This window comes from Montipora capricornis, chromosome 13, assembly GCF_036669925.1.
Source record: "Montipora capricornis isolate CH-2021 chromosome 13, ASM3666992v2, whole genome shotgun sequence".
NCBI classification, from domain to species: domain Eukaryota; kingdom Metazoa; phylum Cnidaria; class Anthozoa; order Scleractinia; family Acroporidae; genus Montipora; species Montipora capricornis.
Genome location: NC_090895.1, coordinates 22,442,242 through 22,462,241, shown reverse-complemented (window position 1 = coordinate 22,462,241; position 20,000 = coordinate 22,442,242). Strand labels below are relative to the sequence as shown.

Below are 20,000 nucleotides of genomic sequence, written 5' to 3'. Positions count from 1 at the left end.
AATAGTCGATTAAAATAACAGGCAAATAATTCGTCTGAACAAATTATGCGCCTTTAGCATAAACACGACCAAATTTAGTTCTATATTATTGACGACTTTATGCGATTTGAAAATAAAAAGAGAACGTTCTTCCTTGATCCTATTTCCACATCATTCCTTTGCGTTCCCACATTATCCATTTGCGAGAGGAGTTAATTAAATTTTGTTCGACTTTAAGACATCCATAAAGACAACGCGATTTACATTTTGCAGAATTAATGTGGTCCCAGTTCATCTACACTTCCCAAGTTTGCAATTTTAAGCTACACTTTTAACTTGAAATGGGCAAGCATTTGTTCCCAGCGTGTCTCTTAGGGAATATATCACTCGTCTGCTCGAACTGTCTGCTTTCGCTCGTCTTGAAAGACGCACTAAATGAGCTTACGTATGAGACGTAGATACCAGCCGCTTTTTATGATCCACTGGAGATTCCTTTCCTGTTAACTTTCTAACTAAATATGCTTCCTGCACGACATGATAGTGATGAAGGTAGTCTGTTAGTGATCCATGGGAAAGAAGGTTTCCCCCTGGTTTGCTTGCCTTCAATTCACTCGCACTTTCATTTATTGTAAGAGTTGGACAATCGGGCTTGTTCAGGATGAACCATTAGCAAAGGGTAATGATCAACTGTCCAAGATTCCCCGTTTCTCACCTTTCCAACCACAAATGGGACTAGAGCATAAGATTAGTGTCTTAAAAGAGGACGCGAAAGCATAGTACATGAGAAATGACGTTCTACCGCAAACAAAATACTTCAGTTCTCTAGCTTTTACATGTTATAAAGCAGTAAATATCAACTTGAAACGAATAGTTTCTCACCTTTCAAGTCAACAAAGACCGAGCCAACCGCATTTCCCGGTCCGCCTTGTTCAGTACGGTAACTCACTCTGATAATGTACACGGATTCCTCACCATCCTTCACGTTCAGTAACTGCAGGGTTGCGGGTTGGCTAGGATTGTATTTGCTACGAAGATCTGGATCCGGTACTCTAAAGTCGGTAGCAGAACCGGAACCCTCGCCTAATCTCGATGCTATCGGAACTTCATCGTCTGTCCCTTCGTCTTGCCTCTTTCTGCTTATGCTGACAGAAACGATTCGGGCCTCTGGTTCACTGTATTCCCACACAAGATCCACGTTGGTGTTGTTAACTCCATCAACAACGATGAAAGGATCACCAGGTTTTTTTGTCCAAAATTGAGCCTCTTATAATGATGTAAGCAGAAAAAAAAAACATAATCAAAGATGCACTGATAACACCAGACACAGGCTTTCTCTTTCTTGATTATTCACTGAATACATTCGACGTCTTACCAGATATCTTTGGTGATACCAAAGTCAAAAGGATTCTTAACTGAATCAAACCTGAAACTCTTCGGAATGACAAGACCATGTCGCTGGAAATTTTCTTGAGAAACGATCGTGCAATGATCTGTCGATCGAGCCTAGTCTGCATAGCAAGCGTTTTCAGCGGGCGAGGAGCGAACTCTTTTTCGGCCGCGCGAGAATAAGGCGAGCGGGGGTCTTAAACGCTCGGCTTCGCCTGGTGCTTTTAAGGACGTTCGCGCTAATTGTTTGTGCGCAACGTTACTGCGCAGGTAACGCGACTGTAATATGTCACGTATTACTTCGAGCATTAGTGAAGGTGAGGTTATAAAACCATTGCAAAAACCGTGGACGATAAGTCTTGCACAGCGTTGGATCAGAGAAGATCGTGATCAGTCAAAATTGATTTAAAATATTTATGAAAGTCAAGTAGACTACTGCACGACTGATATTCGCGAGGTTTTATCAGTCGTGCACTAGTCTACTTGACTTCCATACAAATTTTTCAAGCATCAATTAAAATAACATGGCGACAAAAACGCCGAGGAAAAAATTCCAGGCCGGCAAAAGAATAGCACATTTATTTTCGAATCATCATGAAACTTCAAAGAGAAGTGAGCGAGAGGATGGAAAAGCTCTGGAAAAGGTAGCTGATCGAGTAGACTAGTGGCTGAAAGTTTGGAAAACTCGAGGACGAACCATTGCGTAAATTTAATGGGGCTGTTTCTTTTTAATGTTTTTATTACCCTACGAACTTAAGTTCAAAGTGAATGCATGTTTTTAAAGTTCTTTTCCTTTACTTTCGTGAAAATCGAGCGGTATTTCCTTCCTCGTCGCTTGAATAGTGCGGGCCGGCGGGGAAACAATCAGCGATTGAATTTCACGAAAAAACACACTCCAGAGGATGAGCATGACGGCAATGGAGAGATATTATACAAAACACCAACCAAATGAAGATGACCCCTGCTTAAAACTTCGTCGCTATGCTCGAGAAAGGTTTTTTTTTCGGTAAAAACCTTTCACCTCTTCAACGATCGATCCTCTCTTGGGTTCCAGTCCTTGCCCGATAGGTCACGCAAAAGCGTGACAAACGAACTTTTCCAAGAGCTTTCCAAAATGACATCGATTTTACTCGTTCAGATCATCGGTGACCCCCATTTTTTAAATAATGAATCACTTACTTTACTTACTATCTACAAAATATGATGAAATGAAAAATTTCCCACCGTAAGAAGTTATCTTTTTTTAACATTTCCTTTCCTCGCGCCATCGAATTCCAGTCGTCGTTGCAACGGATAGAGCTTACAAAAACGTTCGTCGACGATGAGCTCTAATGTTAACGACGTCCCTAGCAGCATGCAATTATCTAAAAATCCCACCCCTAAAAACCTATGCACGGAAACTTTTACTCCCAACAGTTTATTTTTATGATTTTAGATGGATGAGCAGATGAGCCTACATCTCGCTATTATGACCGATTTCTCGCAATTAAGCCATTTTTCCACTGCCATTTTCTCCGAACCAAAGTCGGTGACCCCCATTTTTTTTTTCATTTTTGGAGTAAGTACTTTATGACCTAACTCTAGGCGAGAAATGAAGAAAATCTCACCGTAGGAAGATTTTGGCGCGAACGTCCTTAAACCCGATAAAACACTGCTGCTCGTTTCTCAACATTACATTGCAGATGACATGATACGTAGATGGGACTTTATGGTTGGTTTTCACTCACGTGATCAACAGCCATGTTTTTCCACGAAAACAAAAGAAAACGTTTGCATAATAACAAAGTTCAATTCTCGGAGGATTTGATCGGGGCACCAACACGGCCGCCTTTTCTTTGATTAGGGGCACTGACATGGTGACCGTGACACGTCATGTGAAAACCGAGAATTCATACTAACGGAATGATATTCTTGCTTATCGCGACAATTTACACAGGGGTCACTGGAGAAGCCGGAAGTCAATAATCTCAGAGAGCACGCACCCTATGATTGGAAAGGAAAGAAAGGAAAGGAACTATGTTAAGTGTCTAGTCTTCTAACGCTGGATGTAAACTGAAATCAGATTAACACAAATCAAATCAAATATTAGTTTTTGAGGAGGGGGTAAAACCCGAGTACCCGAAAAATATACCTCTTGATGCAGAATAGCGAACCAACTTCCCGGGTAGCAAACATATTTCCTCTTTTGCGCGCCGAGGAAACACTTCGTTCGGGAAGCAATGTTTCCACTACAATGCTTCCTCGTTTGCGGACGCCTTGAGAAGTATAAAGTTCCATGATGTTAGTATTCGGAATATTCCTCTGTGACCCAGAAAGCTCCATTTACCCACATGTAGTTTTAAGGGAGGTCGTGTAGCCGCATCAAATTAGAATTTAGAAATGTTGGTTTTTGTGGAGAGGGAAATGAAGTAAAATTCAAAACGCACGCGCAGAGTCGTTGCTTTAGATCATTACCTTTGTTTTCTGCGCTATGGTTCGCTACTTTCTGTTTCCTCCCTTAGGGTTCAGTTCTGAACGACCATGGGCAAAAACGAAATATTGGGAACCTGGCCTTGAATGCGAGAGCGAGACACCATGATAGTGCATTACTCAAAAAACAATTTGGCGTTAAATGCGAAACTTTTCTCGTTCCCAGAGTCCTCCGTTTGTTTGGTCAGGTGGTCGACCAAAAGTAACTGGGGGCTCCGGCGATGAGAATGCAAGTCGTTAAGAAAACGCTTGTTATACTTTAACGCGTTTTTCTTATTTTTGAACTTAAGACTATGATTCAGTTGAAAGAAAAAAAATCATCAGTCATCTAAATCAGTCGACAATACGACGCTTAACCTTTTTCTACCTTTATTTAGCACATGAAAGCATCGTAACGTGATGCAATCCCTATAAAATCAATCATTACAACTAGAATCTGTTGAGACATATTAGAAAAGTTCTTTGTATTGAAATTTTAAGGCTATGAGTTAATTTACTCAAAAACAAAGGAAAACGTCTGAAAGAATATGAGGGTATGAAAATACACCTACTATACTAGACTCTCGCAGATGTGACGTCGAGTTCAAATGACAAAGATAGAAAATGCATTGTGCGAAGTCATGGCGACGATGCTGAAATAATGGCGGCCTTATTAGATTCACATATTATATGAACTGTTGACAATGGAATCCATTAAGAACTCGGAAAAATCCGAGCCCCAGATGGGATTTGAACCTACGACCCTCCGGGATCTGGTCGGATGCTCTAACCTCTAATGTGACTGCGCGATGCAATTATGAGCTATGCTGTCAGTCGTTATGTGACTCTGTAGTGGCGTGATGCAGCTCGAGTCAAAGACCTACATCTCACCCTCGCGCACCATAGAGTTTCCAGAAGCTCAATGGTTAGAGCATGCGACAAGATCATGCAGGGTCGTGGGTTCAAATCTCCTCATCTGGGGCTCGGATTTTTCCGAGTTTCCAATGGTTCCAAGGCCAACATTTTATTTTCATGTTGGATTAACCCAATTACTCTAATATGGTTGAAAGAATTTCAAATTTGCATTCAAATATTAGGTATCTTTCCAGGTAGTTTACCTCAGATGATTCAACCAATATTCAACCGTGACCGAATGAGAAGGGCTCACTTGAAAAAATATCAGAAGGACTACCATTTTACAATTAATTCTTCCAAACGTTTTGTTTTGTTCAGTGAACGAATGTATCCTTCGGTCACGTGACTCAATACACTGTACTCTATTCAAACTGGGCAGGGAACCCTGGCTTCAACTCTAATTAGTAAGTTCTAACGAGAGTTGATAAATGAGTTCTTTTACTTAAGGTAAACAATGGTGGTATAGTATGGCATTGAAAACTATGTTCTCATATATCAAACACACTTCAACATATTTTTATTACCAAAATAAATATAACTAAAAATAGCGTAGCGGTAGTCAGGAGCTGACATAGTAAGATAATGGTTTGACACTGACTAGTTTTTTTGATGTTTCGTGCAAGACGTTTCGGCTGGTGCTTAAGCCTTCATCAGTTGCAATATAACGGTAGCACGCGAGAGTCAAATAACAGCAGGCTTCCAAGAAAAGTCGCTCGTGACAGAGTTGTTAGACAAGAAGCTAACTACCACGAGCGCCTTTTTTTGGAATCCTGGTACTCAATAAAGGACCCGTAGTCTGGAAATGACCAGATCGCCATCCCAGAGGTCTACAAGTCTCTGGCATGCGCAGAAGTCTCGCGCTACGTTTTCAAGAAACTGCACGCGGATTTTCATCAGCGCGCGCTCGACGTGCTGTTATTTGACTCTCGCGTGCTACTGTTATATTGCAACTGATGAAGGCTTAAGGACGGTGCCTACTAATTAAAGATATTTTTGCCCCGGTTATGATTGTGCAGGAACTGTAGATCTTAACAAGTGTTATTAAAATCCAAAAAGGAAATTGGGGGTAACCAAGCATTTTTCAAAGATAATTCATGAATAATGTTTGTAAAAAGCTTAAAAATACAAAGCAATGTATGGCGTTCTTTCTCATTCTGAAGCTTAATTATCTCTCAAAAATGCATTGTTAACCTCAATTTTCTTTTTGGATACCAAGAGTAGTTACTAAGATCTACTTTCCGCGGATAGTTTTAAACCGCGCAAAAATATCCTGGTATTAGTGAGCATCACGATAGGAAATCCGAATATCTCAAGATGCGCAGAACGTATGCGCAATAACAATAGTAGGCACCGTCCTTAAAGGCGGCGAAATACTACATACAAAAACCTTCAACTTGGCGCGTAACATTGTTTCGTTGCAAGTTTGGGTCGATGTCTCCCGTTTTTCACCTTGCATGATCAACTTGTCGCGCAACAAAAACATTTGTTGCGGGTTGAAGAAAGTTGTTTCGAAAAGTAGAGCGCAGGTCCACTCTGAGCAACAAATTTTGGCTTTGTTGCTCGTTTTTCATCAAGCTCACAACTTGTCGCGCTACAAGTGTGCTCGTGTACTAGCAAATCAAGCAATTAGCGCCCTGCATTTCTTCAACCCGCAACAAATGTTTTTGTTGCGGGTCAAGTTGATCACGCAAGGTGAAAAACGCGAAACATCGACCAAAACTTGCAACGAAACAATGTTGAGCGACAAGTAGAGGATTTTTGTATCTCGTCTTTCGCCACCTTAAGCACCAGCCGAAACGTCTTGTACGAAACATTCAAAAAACTAGTCAGTGTCAAACCATTATCTTACTAAATATAACTACTCTGCCACATCTGATTCAAGACTAAGTGGCGTCTTTCTAATCAATAGGGAACTTACACACGGGCCGTTTTTGAGCTAGGGGCGGCAACGTGAAGTGATCTCTTCTCCTTTTTAACTTGTCATGGCACTTCCACGTTTGTATTTCTAAGTGTCCTTTGACTATTAGATAGGATTAAATTAAAAATCTGTGAGAGACTACTGTCCTGAAACACGAAATGTTCACTTCCGGTTTCCGTCACCGTAACACAGTAAAACAAAGTAAAATATCACAAAAATCCAGAGTGTAGTGGTTCCAAACGATGACAATCGATTTTAGTCTTACTTTGTAAACAGGAGAATTAAACAACAGAAACAATCAAACTAACCATACCAGGAATACCAGCTGCTCCAATTTAGTCAGCAGATTAGAAGCTTCAGCAAAATGCAGGATTCCCTTCAAAAGGAACCCATCTTTGGAGATAAATTACTGAAATACAAATACGAAATAGAAATACGGTTTACTAATTTATTTCATTTCCTCGGGATAAAAAGTTTAAAACGTTAAAAAGGTAAAACGAAATTTTACGATCATTTTAGTTGGTTTTAGCGATGTCACGATTCATACAAAACCATCCACTCTTCTCGAACAATGAATACAGATAAAATGTCATAAATTGTTATAAAAACGGACGTAAAGAAAGTTTGAAAGCGAAACCTCTGGAAGGCAATTTACAGTCTTCTTTTAGCAAAAACACGCGATTAAAACAATACGTCACAGAAACTAAGGTAAGGGGGTGTTTACATGATACCGGGGCGACTTTCGCACCGGCGCGAGTTCACTCCGGTTCCCTCTCTTAGCTCTGTATTCACGGTTTACATGATATTACTGAAAAAAGTCATGCTGAGGCGACTCACACCGGCGCGAGTTCACCCCGGTTGCTGCAAAAGTTTCGTCCCGGCGCCAAATCCCGGAACGGTATCATGTAAAACGAGGACCGACCACTCGTTCCGGTGCGAAATCGGGCTCCCAGTGGGCTACAACGGATAGCACATGCGCACTTTTCGTGATAGACGCCATATTTGCAATTTGGATTCACGCTTGTATTTTATCGATATGTTGTGTCCCTTCAGGTAAACACAATACGAATTCACCCGGTCATCATGTAAACGCGGTATCGAGAAGTCACCCCGGTGTGAAGATCTCGCCGGTGCGAGTTTCCTCTTGTAAACACCAAGGCATTAATTTCCGTTACTTAAAAATGACGTTATGAAAACACCGAAACGTCAGCTTTATACAGATTTATTTAAAAATGTTAAATGGGGCAAGAGTTGCACTTTCACCAATAATTGATATCAGACGTTCCCTTGAAGATACTCTTCAACAAACGGACGAGTCACCTTTACTCTATGCAAGCATAACCATAAAATTAAATATAAAAGCCTTAGAGTGAACCTGGTTTATGCAGATTGAGGCCTCATTTACCAAGCATGGTTTAATAATTGTTATAAATGCTATACTAACAAACTAAACAAAATCAAAGCGAAAAGGCAATTGAAAAATTTCGAATCATTTTTCCTGAAAAGTGATGCTAAAAATGCTAAAATGCGCAAGACTACATTGGTTTGGGCAAATAGCCACACCATTTTACGGATTTGCCAGAAAGACTTCCCTACGCAAGTAACTTAATTATTTTTCTCTTCTATGCTTAACTTTCGTCTAAAATAAGAACATAGCAAAGTCTTAAAAAGCTATACATGGTGTGACCATTGAGATTCGGTATTGAATCTCTGCGAATGAAAGGATTCAGATTACAGGCATGATCTTTCTGAAAAACAATGATCTCTTAAATCTCCGAGACCGCTTCAAGATCTACAAATTCTACGAAGACTATTTACTGTCTGTCGTCGACAAAACGATTCAAAGAACTCAATCACAAGTCTGAAAAAGTCTTATAACCAAGCTGCAGAAGATCTATCTTGGATATGGAGATCGTCGTCATACACAATTAAGGAGCGATATTAAAAGAAGATTTAAAAAACAGCAATATATATTACTTTTTTAAAATATGCCTTAGATTTTAATGCACTCGACATTGAGCTTAAGAAAATAGAATTACTAAATCACTGTCGCAACAAATTAAAAGCTCGACTAAAAAGGTAAGTCTTGAGACCACGCTTAAAACTAGATATAGAGACCAAGCCTTTGATGTCACCGAGTAGACTTTTCCAAAGGTACGGAGCAGCAAAGGAGAAAGCTCTTTCTTCAAGTGCAGGTAACATCTTACCTGTTGGGGCCATCAGGAGAAGTTTTCGATTAGGCCTTAGTTCGTATTTAGTTGGAATTTTAAAACTTAAAAGTTTACAAATATAATCGGGCGCTATACCATGTACTGCTTTGAAGCACAGTAGAAGAATCTTAAATTCTATGCGGTACTTAATTGGTAGCCAATGTAGCTGGAACAATAATGGTGCAATAAAAAGGCTAAACGTCGGTTGTTAAGAATACGTCTAGCAGCCGCATTCTGAAATCTCCAACCCTCAAAAGTCAGTGTTTGGTGGCACAAAATACACACTGTTCAAATGTAAAACAGTTATTCAACTGTATCATCACAACGCCTACTGTAAATTACACCAAATCGGCATAAACTGTTTCCTGGTAGGACGGTGCTATCATGGGTTCACTGGAGGCTTTTCTGGGCAAGCTTCCCTCATCGTTCGAGTGGTCAACCTGTAGATACTGCAGTTCACCGGACTGTCGCTGTGGTGATAAAATTCAGAGCAATGATTGCTTAGTCAAGTTTGACATCGTAAAGTTACTTCAAGAGAATAAACCAAGACTTAGGATAGCCCAGGAGGGTCACTAAGCTAACCTTCGGCCTAAAAGCTTTTGTTTAGGCCTAATTAGGCCTAAGGTTAACTTTTATGAATGTTTAGGACACTTCCTGTAATGGTAAAACAATGACTGGTGACCTGTGACCTGTGAGAGAACTGGTGACGACTCACAAAATTAAAACTGGACTGTGAATCTAATTAAATTGTGAACAGTTAAAACTGGACTGTGCAAAATTAAAACTGGACTATGAAAATTAAAACTGGAGTGTGACACTCCTGGGCTATCGTAAAGACTAATTACTAACTGGGAAATACATTTTTTTTTAATGAAAGTGATGAGTGATCCTCGCACTTCTCCGGACAATTCAAACAATTAGGGAGTGTAAGCAAAGACGACGGCTACAGCAACGACAACGCCACAAAGCAAGAATATCATTGGTTAAAAAAGGAAAATAATCGTGCTGCACGTGCAGCACGAATTTCCGTGCATTTTTTGTCGTACTTCACGAAACAACAACGTGAAATTACCCAATTTTTGGTTTTGACGAAAACGTGATCATTTAACAATGAACCATTCATCTTCTATACGTACTTTAAAACCGTTCCTACCCATCAAGTTACAGGATATTTCGCCCGTATTGTACAAGGTGAACACGATGGAATAATCGCGAAATACTTGCGATGGCGCAAAGGTATATTTTGGACTTACGTTTTCGTTTCCGTTGCCGTTGTCTTTGCTTAAAACTCCCGATTGAAAAATTCAGATGCCTTCAACGAGATTTCGAGTCCAAGACCTCTGCTATGCCGGTGTAATGCTCTACCAAGCACTGCATCCCCTCTGAATCTCAGGCCAACTAAATTTTTCAGGTGTCTATAAGACACAAGTGCTTTCATCCAGAAAAGTGCGAGGGCCACTTCTCCCTTTCGTCTAAAACCCGGAACTTCAAATGTGTACATTTATTTCATATATTTCCTTTAGAGCGGCTTTCAATAGGCCATTTTACAGTTGCTTGCTCTGCGACCTAGCCTATGAATGGCTGCGAGGCTGCCGGTGACCTTGCATTGATACAGCCCCGACTGCTTTTATCATGCAAATTGTGTTGTTGTAATTCTAATTAGTCCGTATTAACATTACAAAAGCATGGAGGTTTGTATCAAAACAGGGTCACCGGCAGCCTCGCTTCCATTCGTAGGCCAGGTAACTTAGCTACAACTGTAAAATGGTCTATTGAGTGTCAAAGGTAATTAAAGAATTAGTTTGGTTTATGATTACTTCACTCAGTGATTGGTTCAAAGTTCTCGCGCCATTTTTTCAACCAATCAGAAGTTAAACCAAAACCAATCGTGGCTCGCGCGTGCACATTTTCCCGCGCTTTGTGTCGGCGAAGTGTAATTACGTAGAGTTTTGATTGGTTTACCGGCTTGTCTCCGTCGTTTTTGATTGGCTAAAATAATTACTTTGGTTTTGGTTTTACGACACTCGATTGAAACTCGATCTATTCAGTCCAATCCCGGCAATAGACGAGTAAGATAAGAACTTTTTTTTTTTTTCTGGAGACCTTCTTTTTGTTCTTTGAGATCAAATTAAAAATTTGGAAATAAAAATCCCTTAGTTCTTCAATGAATTTATTTCTTATTGAAAACAATGACAAGGATGTGGCATATACTCAAGTCATAAGCGAGACAGAGATTGCATCACATATTGTGGCTTATCGGTTCTCAGCCTTCAATCTAGATATTACCTCCTCCTCATAATCATTCAAAATGATTTGTTGCCCTAACATTATTTCAGGAAATACTGTACAAAAACGAACTGAGCGACATCTTTTACTGTGCTTGATGTCTGGGACAGGTCCAACAATTGCATGATTACATCTCAAGGTGTTTTCTAATGAAATCAGAGTGCTCCACATTTTTTTACATGTAAGTGCCTCATAATCCTAAGTAAACCTTACCGCGCCTCCGGTCTCAGCTCTTGGTTTCTTATTAGATTTGTCTACTTCGGCATACACATGCAATGCCATAGCTTGGCCCGCATCATCGTTGTCCCTGTTCCTCGGCATATTAGAAGGGCGGAGTACTGACGTGCTTCCATGAGATTCGTCGTCACCATTCTGAACCTGTGCCCCATGTCCCCTACGGAAATAACAGGAATTGTGATTTTAAGGCAAGGTTTGCAAACGTTTTTCAAAACAAAACCAAGACACTTATTTTGGACAATTGAAGCAATTGTCTGTTACAGACACCTGAAAGATTCATGACCTCTGCGATGCTGGTGTAATGCTCTACCAACTGAACTATGAAGCCACACAGTAGGGAGCAGGTCAATCAGCGAGTTCAGAGTTTCAAGAAACGTGCCCGCGTCGGGATAAAAGCCAGCATATATTAAAAACAAAAGATTTCTAATGCAAAAGACAGTTGTACGCAGTATACACTTGTTTTTATCCCGACGCCCACATTCGGTTTCTTCGAACTCCGAACTGGCTTATTTGTTGGGCTCATGTGTTCCCGTGAAAGGACTCGATGAACCCTAACCCTAACCCTAACCTTAACTCTAAACCCTAACCCTAAACCCTAACCCGAACACTAACCCATATATTTGAAGTGCGGGTTATAGATGAAAGGGAGAAATGATCTTTGCACTTTAATACTGTATCTGAACACTTTAAGGACGGTGCCTACTAATTCAAAGGTATTTTTTCGCGGTTTGTTGAATATGCGGGAAAAGCAGATCTTAACAAGTGTTATTGAAATCCATAATCCATGCATAACTAGTCAACAATATTTGTAAAAAGCTTCAAAATACAAAGCAATGTATGGCGTTCTTTTCCAAATTGAAGCTTAATTATCTCTGAAAAATGCTTGGTTATCCCCAATTTTCATTTTGGATACCAAGAGCACTTGCTAAGTTCTGATTTCTCCGCATAGTTTTGAACTGCACAAAAATATCCCTGTATCAATAATCACCACCCCTTGGAAATCCGAGTATCTCGAGATGCGCAGAACGTATGCGCAATAACAATAGTAGGCACAGTCCTTAAGCCTTTTTTTTTAACCCAATTAGATAAAACTATCGGCACTGTATGACCTTATCATTAAATGCACCACGAGAGTTACCTGAACTTCTGAAACTATAACGATCAACAAATCTGTTTTGACAGCTCGAGTTATTATTGAGACGTCGATAATTATGACCGTTTTTGGACTCCTCATCAAATTGAGGCTCCTCCATAGAGCAATACATTCTGGTTGCTGTGCAGTGCATTTGTGCTGACAGCATGTTGCACTATTGCATATGGCGTAAAACGCCAAAAAAGCCAAAACGGTGGTTTTTCTTTTCAATTGATGTCCTCTCCTTCGCTTTGCTAACCCCACACCAATTACTAACAAGTTTCTTGACCAAGGTTGTTATTACAAGTTCTACAATCATTGAGAATAATCATTCAAGCTCACCTTCCTTGGCCAGAAACATTAGTACTTGAGAATTCTTCATAAAAGAAACAAAAGAAGTCGAATAAAATGCACACGATTAAAACCTTGGTATAAATAAATAAATACCTTGGTAGACAGTAGTGGTCAGCTATAAAACCCCCCACATCAAGTTCGAGATTACAGCGTAAGGTCAAGTTGTCAAACCCTTGAATGAATTAGCATAGGAATCCCTATGGGCGCGAGTGCATTTCGTAATTATGGGCACGAGTCATGTTTTGAATTTTTTTCAAATTAAATTGCACAAACAACAACAAAATTACTCCATCGCTGAGTTTCCATACCAACTTCCATATAGTACGCGATAACCTATTTTTGACTAATCAGAAACAGTATATTAAAGTAAAATATTAGTTACAGAAAGGAGATGATAAAGGCTCTTTTGGTTCAATCAGAAAACTATTCTGCTGTATAGTGCATAATGTTAGACAATGATCCGTAGTGACGAGTGACTTGATAGGCAAAAAAGCCACGATAGTCTTTTTTTTCTGGGCAACCAGCAAACTGAGGTGAAACTTAAACGAAAACCCAGGGTCCTAGTCGTAAGCTCGATTTCCGACTGGTACTCTGGTGTATTTTCAGTTTTCCCTTGCCAGGCAGCAACATTAGTATAGCTAATCACATGATTTCAAGTGCAATTTGGAATAGGGCAGGGGATTGAAACCCAGATAACCGCAGGGTTACCACGAGTCAGTTGTAATACTGACCTTTTGCTTCCTTTGAGCAGTATTTCTTCTTTCGCACACACCAAATGATAACTGCAGCAATGACCACGAAGGCAACTGCTCCCAAGACAGCACCAACAATATCCCAGGTGTCGTCACCTTAAAACAAATAAGTTGGTACATGTATATGATATTCCCACCTAAGAAATAAGGGGATCTGTTATATAATGACTGGAAAACTGGCATAATGGCTTTCGCTGCCCCCCTTCAACAATATCCAAGTGTCAAGCAGCAACAATATATGAATGTGACGCATGGAATAAGCAACGATTTACAAATGCACGTTGCTTGTAGCGCTCTGTATGGAGTCTTGGTGGCAAATAGTTATGTTCTCTTTCACGATATAGGCGTGTCCTTTGGCATTTTTTTGGTTATATAATTCCTATGAAATGTAAATAACGTGACATTCAGTCAAACAAGCATTTTGGGCTTCGGCTTCAATGATGCGCAAACTGGTTTTCCCGCTGATTGTTGATTGTTGGCTCAGAAAGATTCAAGGCAATGAAATTTTATTCATTTGGAGGTTTCTAGAATCTAAACAATTTACAGCCGTACAGGTCTGACCGACCCACCAGCTTTTAACTTTGAATTAAATATCGTGTATAAATAAAGGTTGTATTGGATTGTATTGTATTATTACCTCGAGAAGAAATCTTACATTTCGTATTTTCGCGCGACATGGAAACATGTCTCCTCGTCAGACAAGGCCTTTTGATCAAAATAATTAAAGCAACTTTTCATTTAAGGATTTCCCTGAGCCGGTAAGGTCCAAACGACCGAGGGCTGTTTTAACGTTTTGTTTAATCGGGTTTTATTTCGTATGCCACCGTTTGACATCAGATTAAAGTAGCTATTATTACTAGTAGCCAGGAAACTTCCAAGGTTGAAAAAAACCGCTATAAAACGCGATCCGAGTACACTGTTTCAAAATATTATCACTCCGTCCATTTTGATTCCCATTTCCTACTGGAAAATCTATCTATGGACTCGATTGATTACCGCAGTTCTACACACATGACCTTTTCGATACCGGTGAAGTACTCTGGTCACGTTGTGACTTTGTTGTTGAAGAAAGAGTGAAACCAGAGGTAAGGATGTTTCAATCTTTTTGTTTTAATCATATCATAACTGATTTATTGTTTATTATCTAAAAAATAACTACAAAGTAGGATTAACGAAATTTCTAGCAATCGAGCACATTTTGACAAGAATCCGAGCAGGCGAGCACTTGCAAAAATTTTGCGAGCAAGAGCAAGCGAGTACCCGTGTAATTTTTGCGGGCAATTCGAGCAAAGGCCAAATTTTGCTAGCACTTTTAAACTGAATTGGACCATTCAATACCCCTTCATAGTAACAGTGCCCTACTCCACAGATATGAAATATTTAATCATCATACCAAGAAATAATCAATCAAACTCAGTGTCCCACTCCACAAATTTGAAATAATAATCTCAGCAAGAGATAATCAATCAAGCAGAGTGTCCCACTCCACAAATTTCAAATAATTATCATAGCAAGAGATAATCAATCAAGCAAAGTGTCCCACTCCACAAATTTGAAATATCATACCAAGATACAAGTGCCAAAGGATGAGGCAATACTAATAGTACAGGTCACGTTTTCAGAATCCTCACTGACAAATAAAAACAGAGGAAACTTACTCTCTGGTTTTGGAGTGGTTTTAAGTGCTTTTGTGGTTGTAGGTAGAGGGACAGGTGGAATTCCGATAATAGATGACACAGTAATTCTTAATTCTCCAAGCTTTTTATGCAAGATCGCGTTTCGAATTGTAGAAATAATAACGTCTTCTGCAACCCGAGTGTTGAACTTTAAGTTCACATCAAAAGTCAGGCTTCCACACCTGCAACAGGAATTTGAAACAACTGATTTCATGCACCTGTGTATAAGTATTTTTTAAAGACGATCTCAAGTATCAATTTGAAGGTACTTTTTAACAGGTTGTTATAATTTTGACAAAAATCATCTTCATTCTGTCCACAATTGGCCGGTAAAACGTGGAAAATGATTCGTTATTATTAGCGCAGCTCCGCGCGCCGAAGTCGCGCACGCGGAGCACCATGGATAAGAAAATATGGTAACTCAGCGATGCGAGAAATTTTGGTTTTATAGCGATAACGTCATTATGCGACCGTTCGCCCGTTCGTCCGTCCACCCCTCCATCTATGTTAATGTGACTAGTATCACGTGACCATATCGCGGGCTCAAACTTACAGCTCGGTGTAAAATGGAGGGCTTTATGCAGTTCCTACTTGCAAACATAATTGCTTCTTATGGACTGCTCGAAATGATTTTTCAAGGAAAAACCTCTGTTAAAGAATGAGAAAATATCAGGGAAACAATTTCAAGCAGTTTTAGAATAGCAGCTACAAAATAACATGGAGGAATTGAGGTTAGTGATGAAGATAAACATTTGTGCAAGAGCCATTTTGAGCTTGCTTTTTAAATGCCACAAACTACTTCGTGGCTGTATTTTTCGCGTTAAAAAAGCGCTAGATCATCAAATTAACCTCTTATATTTTGGACTTAAAAATTCGGAAAGTTTGGTTGAAAAATGGTTTGAACGATCTATTCATTTATTTTTTGCCCATCAAAGTTCGAAGCGTAATTAATTATGCAAAACGCAATCGCCTTTGCTTGTCGTCATGGAGAAATGACAGGTGTTGACACAAATAATTAAAAAAATTCTAAAAAAAATTCACGGATTCTTCTTTTTTAGCCAAATTTGGTGGAAATATAGGTTAACTGAATTAAAAAAACTTCTTTTCCAACTTTTTGTACCAGAACATTTTTTTGCGAATTTTTGTACTTACGATTATTTTTCTGAAAAATCCTTGGTTTTTATGCTGAATTTTTTTACTGAAAAGCCTTTTTTATAACCATTAAAATGAGATATTCTAAGTCCCATTGCTATACATAATTAAGTCCAGAAAAGTTGACTAGTTTCACAGGTTTTTCAGTAACGCATGTTTTCAACCGAACGGGAGCTCCGCCTTTAGGCTTGGCTAAATCTATAGTATATTATTATTATTATTATTATTATTATTATTATTATTATTATTATTATTATTATTATTATTATTATCTTCCCTCACCTTATATCAGCTATCAGTTCTGCACCAATGTAATTTTGAGTATTAGCAAACACCTTGGCCAACTTGCATTATAACAATAAATAAAAATAAAAGAACCATTGATATCCCGATGTGACAGACATAACTTGTCAAGTAATAAAAAGTCTGCATACGAGCCAAGTGGCCCATCAGGGCGGAGCTTATCCCGGTTTCCACAGCATGAAGCGACTAGGAGTATTTCTACTCCCCCCTGGATGGGATGCCAGTCCATCGCAAGGTTACCCCCACCATTAAATTGGTCAGTACTCATTTATACACCTTGGTGGACAGAGGCACCGTGAGAGTAATATATAAAGTGTTTTGCCGAAGAAGACAACACAACTGTCCCCGGCCAGGACCCGAACCCGAACCGCTCGCTCCGGAGTCGAGCACACTAACGCTGAGGCCACTGCGCCTACCACTCAGACCAAATCTATTCATATTTTATACCATCAGGGTTAAGTCTGGATCTCAGCTATCAATCTGCAATTGGGCTGCCAATGTCTCAGTGGCAGTAGATGCAAATTCAGATGATGATTCACACGGGAAATCAACCTGACTCTTCTTCTGGCGATGGTTTGGATTGAAACAGCTGCAGGAGACAGTTGGTTAGATTACTGATACATTAATCAATGAACGAAATGATAAATCAATCATACACTGAACAGCGGATATGAAATCAAGTAAAGCTACGATCCTCCCAATTATGGACGAAATTTTACCAATTGCGTAGAGAAGCCTGAAAAATTCAGGACTTTAACGGGGACCTCGCGATACCGGTGCGACGCTCTAACCAACTGAGCCCTGAAGCCACTGACGTTGGGAGCTGGTCATTTGTCCGGGGTTCTAATTTTACCGTGAGGAATGAACCAAAGAATGAAATTAATCATATAATGAATTGCAGATAGGAAATCAAGTGAAGCTATAATCCTCGCATTTATGGCCGCAATTTAAGCAATTGCGTAGAGAAGCCTGAAAAATTCAGGACTTCAACGGGGTTTGAACCCGTGACCTCGCGATACCGGTGTGACGCTTTAACCAACTGAGCTATGAAGCCACTGATGTTGGGAGCTGGTCATTTGTGGGTTATAATTTTCTATTACCCGATTCTGATAAAATTATGTCCCGGAGAGTCCTCTTTGGTCCATGCATTACTTTTGACAACCCACTTCCACCAATAAATTGGGTCAGTACGCAGCTATTACAACGCCTCTCGGGATTGGCTCAGAAAACAATGGACCAAAACAAAGAACCAATCAACGATGGACCCTAACCCTAAAAACAATAGAGCTGCGTCTCAAAGGGATCCAATGAAATTAGAGGTTGTGAAGAGCTTCGTCCTATCCCAATAAATTGTGAGGGTTAGAATTGTTTTAAAGTTAACATCCATATAAATGCAGCTGTTTATCATTACTTTAATTACGAGAAGAGTTGTTTGGGGGACACTGTAACGAAAACTAATCATTTGTTGGAAAATAACACAGGTCATATTGAAAATTGTCTGCATTGATTGGTTGCACTTGAGGTGATCATTACGCGATAATCACCTATTAATTGACTGTTTTTTTTTTTTTTAATGGACACAGGCCGTTTTGCCGAGGTGACAGACGAAGAAATTGATTGTTTAAAAAAATACCCATTTTCAAATAATCACCTATGTAATACACCAATTTCGATTTATTAAAATTCAGTCCTAAACAAAAGACATCATCTCCAGGCTCTGGGGATTAATATTAGGATTTGTATGAGTTTATTCCCCAGAGCCTCGAGATGATGCCTTTTGTTTTGGACTGAATTTTAATATATCGAAAGTGTTCTATTGTACTAAAGCAATTATTCACTTCAGGCTCTGTGAATCTCATCGAATAATTGTTAATTATTCCTTCACATGAATAATGTTCAGTTGAAGTTGGTGAAGGTTAGGCCAGAGCGAACTTCATGACACGTGGTCTATACCAGGAACCCATTTACCCCACTGGCAGTTAGAATAATACTTGTAATCATGTACATGTAGACTTTAATCTGTCAGACGATTTTACTCGTCAATAGGGCTGATTAAGGAGTCAATAAGTTAAGAGCTGGGCAACCACACACCCGGTGAATTGAAGAGCAGAGCTAATTCCTTAATTGTGACGACTCTTTTTGTACATGCAGCCATCATGTCTAGAATGCTTAAAATGCCCGCCTAACTACCTCCTATAATCTTCAATTTTAACTCTGTTATTTTCAAAACTTTTCTGTTTACTGAAAAAAAAAAAATCTTAATGCTAATACCTCACTCTGAAGTGTTTCCCATACATAATCCTTTTTATCACAGTCTCCACTTGTGCTGATTCTCAAGAAAATATCTTTCCCTCCAATGACTGTGGAAAAAGGTTCAGGAAAATGATTATTTCAAGGTAGTGATAAATCTCCTTGGCCGTTATGTTTGAAAGAATGGTAAGCAGCTTCTGTATCACTAACACCAGGCATTTCTACTGTTTTATGCGGAAATATAATTGTAATTATGCGGAGGATGCGGATTTTAGGGAATTACACGGATCCGCATCACCGCATCCTGTCATATGTCTTGACAAATAAACTAACCAAGAAGACTCAAACAAGCGACCAAGACAATGATTATGACGATTACACTTAGTCTGGTTACACTACACTACACTACACTGCACTGCACTTCACTGCACTGCACTGCAGTGCACTGCACTACACTACGCTGTAGACTATTTCGGATCTAACCGCAAGGAAATAGCATTAACAACATGGATTTAACCAAGATTCAATCAACACGCCATGTGCTTCATTTTTTACAAGACAGCTGCGCATGTCTTCCTACAATATAGGTCCGCAACGTATACAACATTCCTCCCTTCTTTGAAATACACGTTGATTCAAACAGAATGTAACAAACCCAACTCTAAACACCTAAATGCTTCAAAATGTCTTCGAACGTCTTTTGTAGCCGAATAGACAATCAGGACTAACTCGGAAACAAAATCTAAAAGATCAACAAACAGTCCAGTTAAATAAGAGGTCCATAAATGCTCTATTCTGGGTTAAGGCTAATGCATCCTAGAACATAATCATGATATCTACATGGCACTTTCCCAACTCTAGAAGGACGTAAGGAAGGAGTAGAATCACTCTGTGCCAAAGTAGGATCTGCCTGTTTACACTCTGATCTGTTAACCTTCTCGGATGGTCTGTTGCTCGTATGTGCGGATACTTTTAACGCTTGACTTTCCGGGTTAGCTGCCA

General features: G+C 39.5%; 2 protein-coding genes across 2 annotated transcripts in view; one reads left to right on the top strand and one right to left on the bottom strand.

Moving 5' to 3' along the window:
* The window catches only part of LOC138030093 (fibroblast growth factor receptor 2-like), a 27,008-nt gene extending 25,490 nt beyond the window's left edge, over positions 1-1,518 (bottom strand). Inside the window, exons 1-2 of the mRNA XM_068877951.1 lie at positions 1,352-1,518; positions 859-1,242 (exon numbers count right to left, since the gene is read on the bottom strand). Of these exons, the coding sequence (XP_068734052.1) occupies positions 859-1,242; positions 1,352-1,493 (526 nt within the window). The 5' untranslated portion in view covers positions 1,494-1,518. The remainder of the gene's footprint in view (positions 1-858; positions 1,243-1,351) is intronic.
* Positions 1-20,000, top strand: part of LOC138030102 (proto-oncogene tyrosine-protein kinase receptor Ret-like) — a 428,681-nt gene that overhangs the window by 258,085 nt on the left and 150,596 nt on the right. The window lies entirely within an intron of this gene.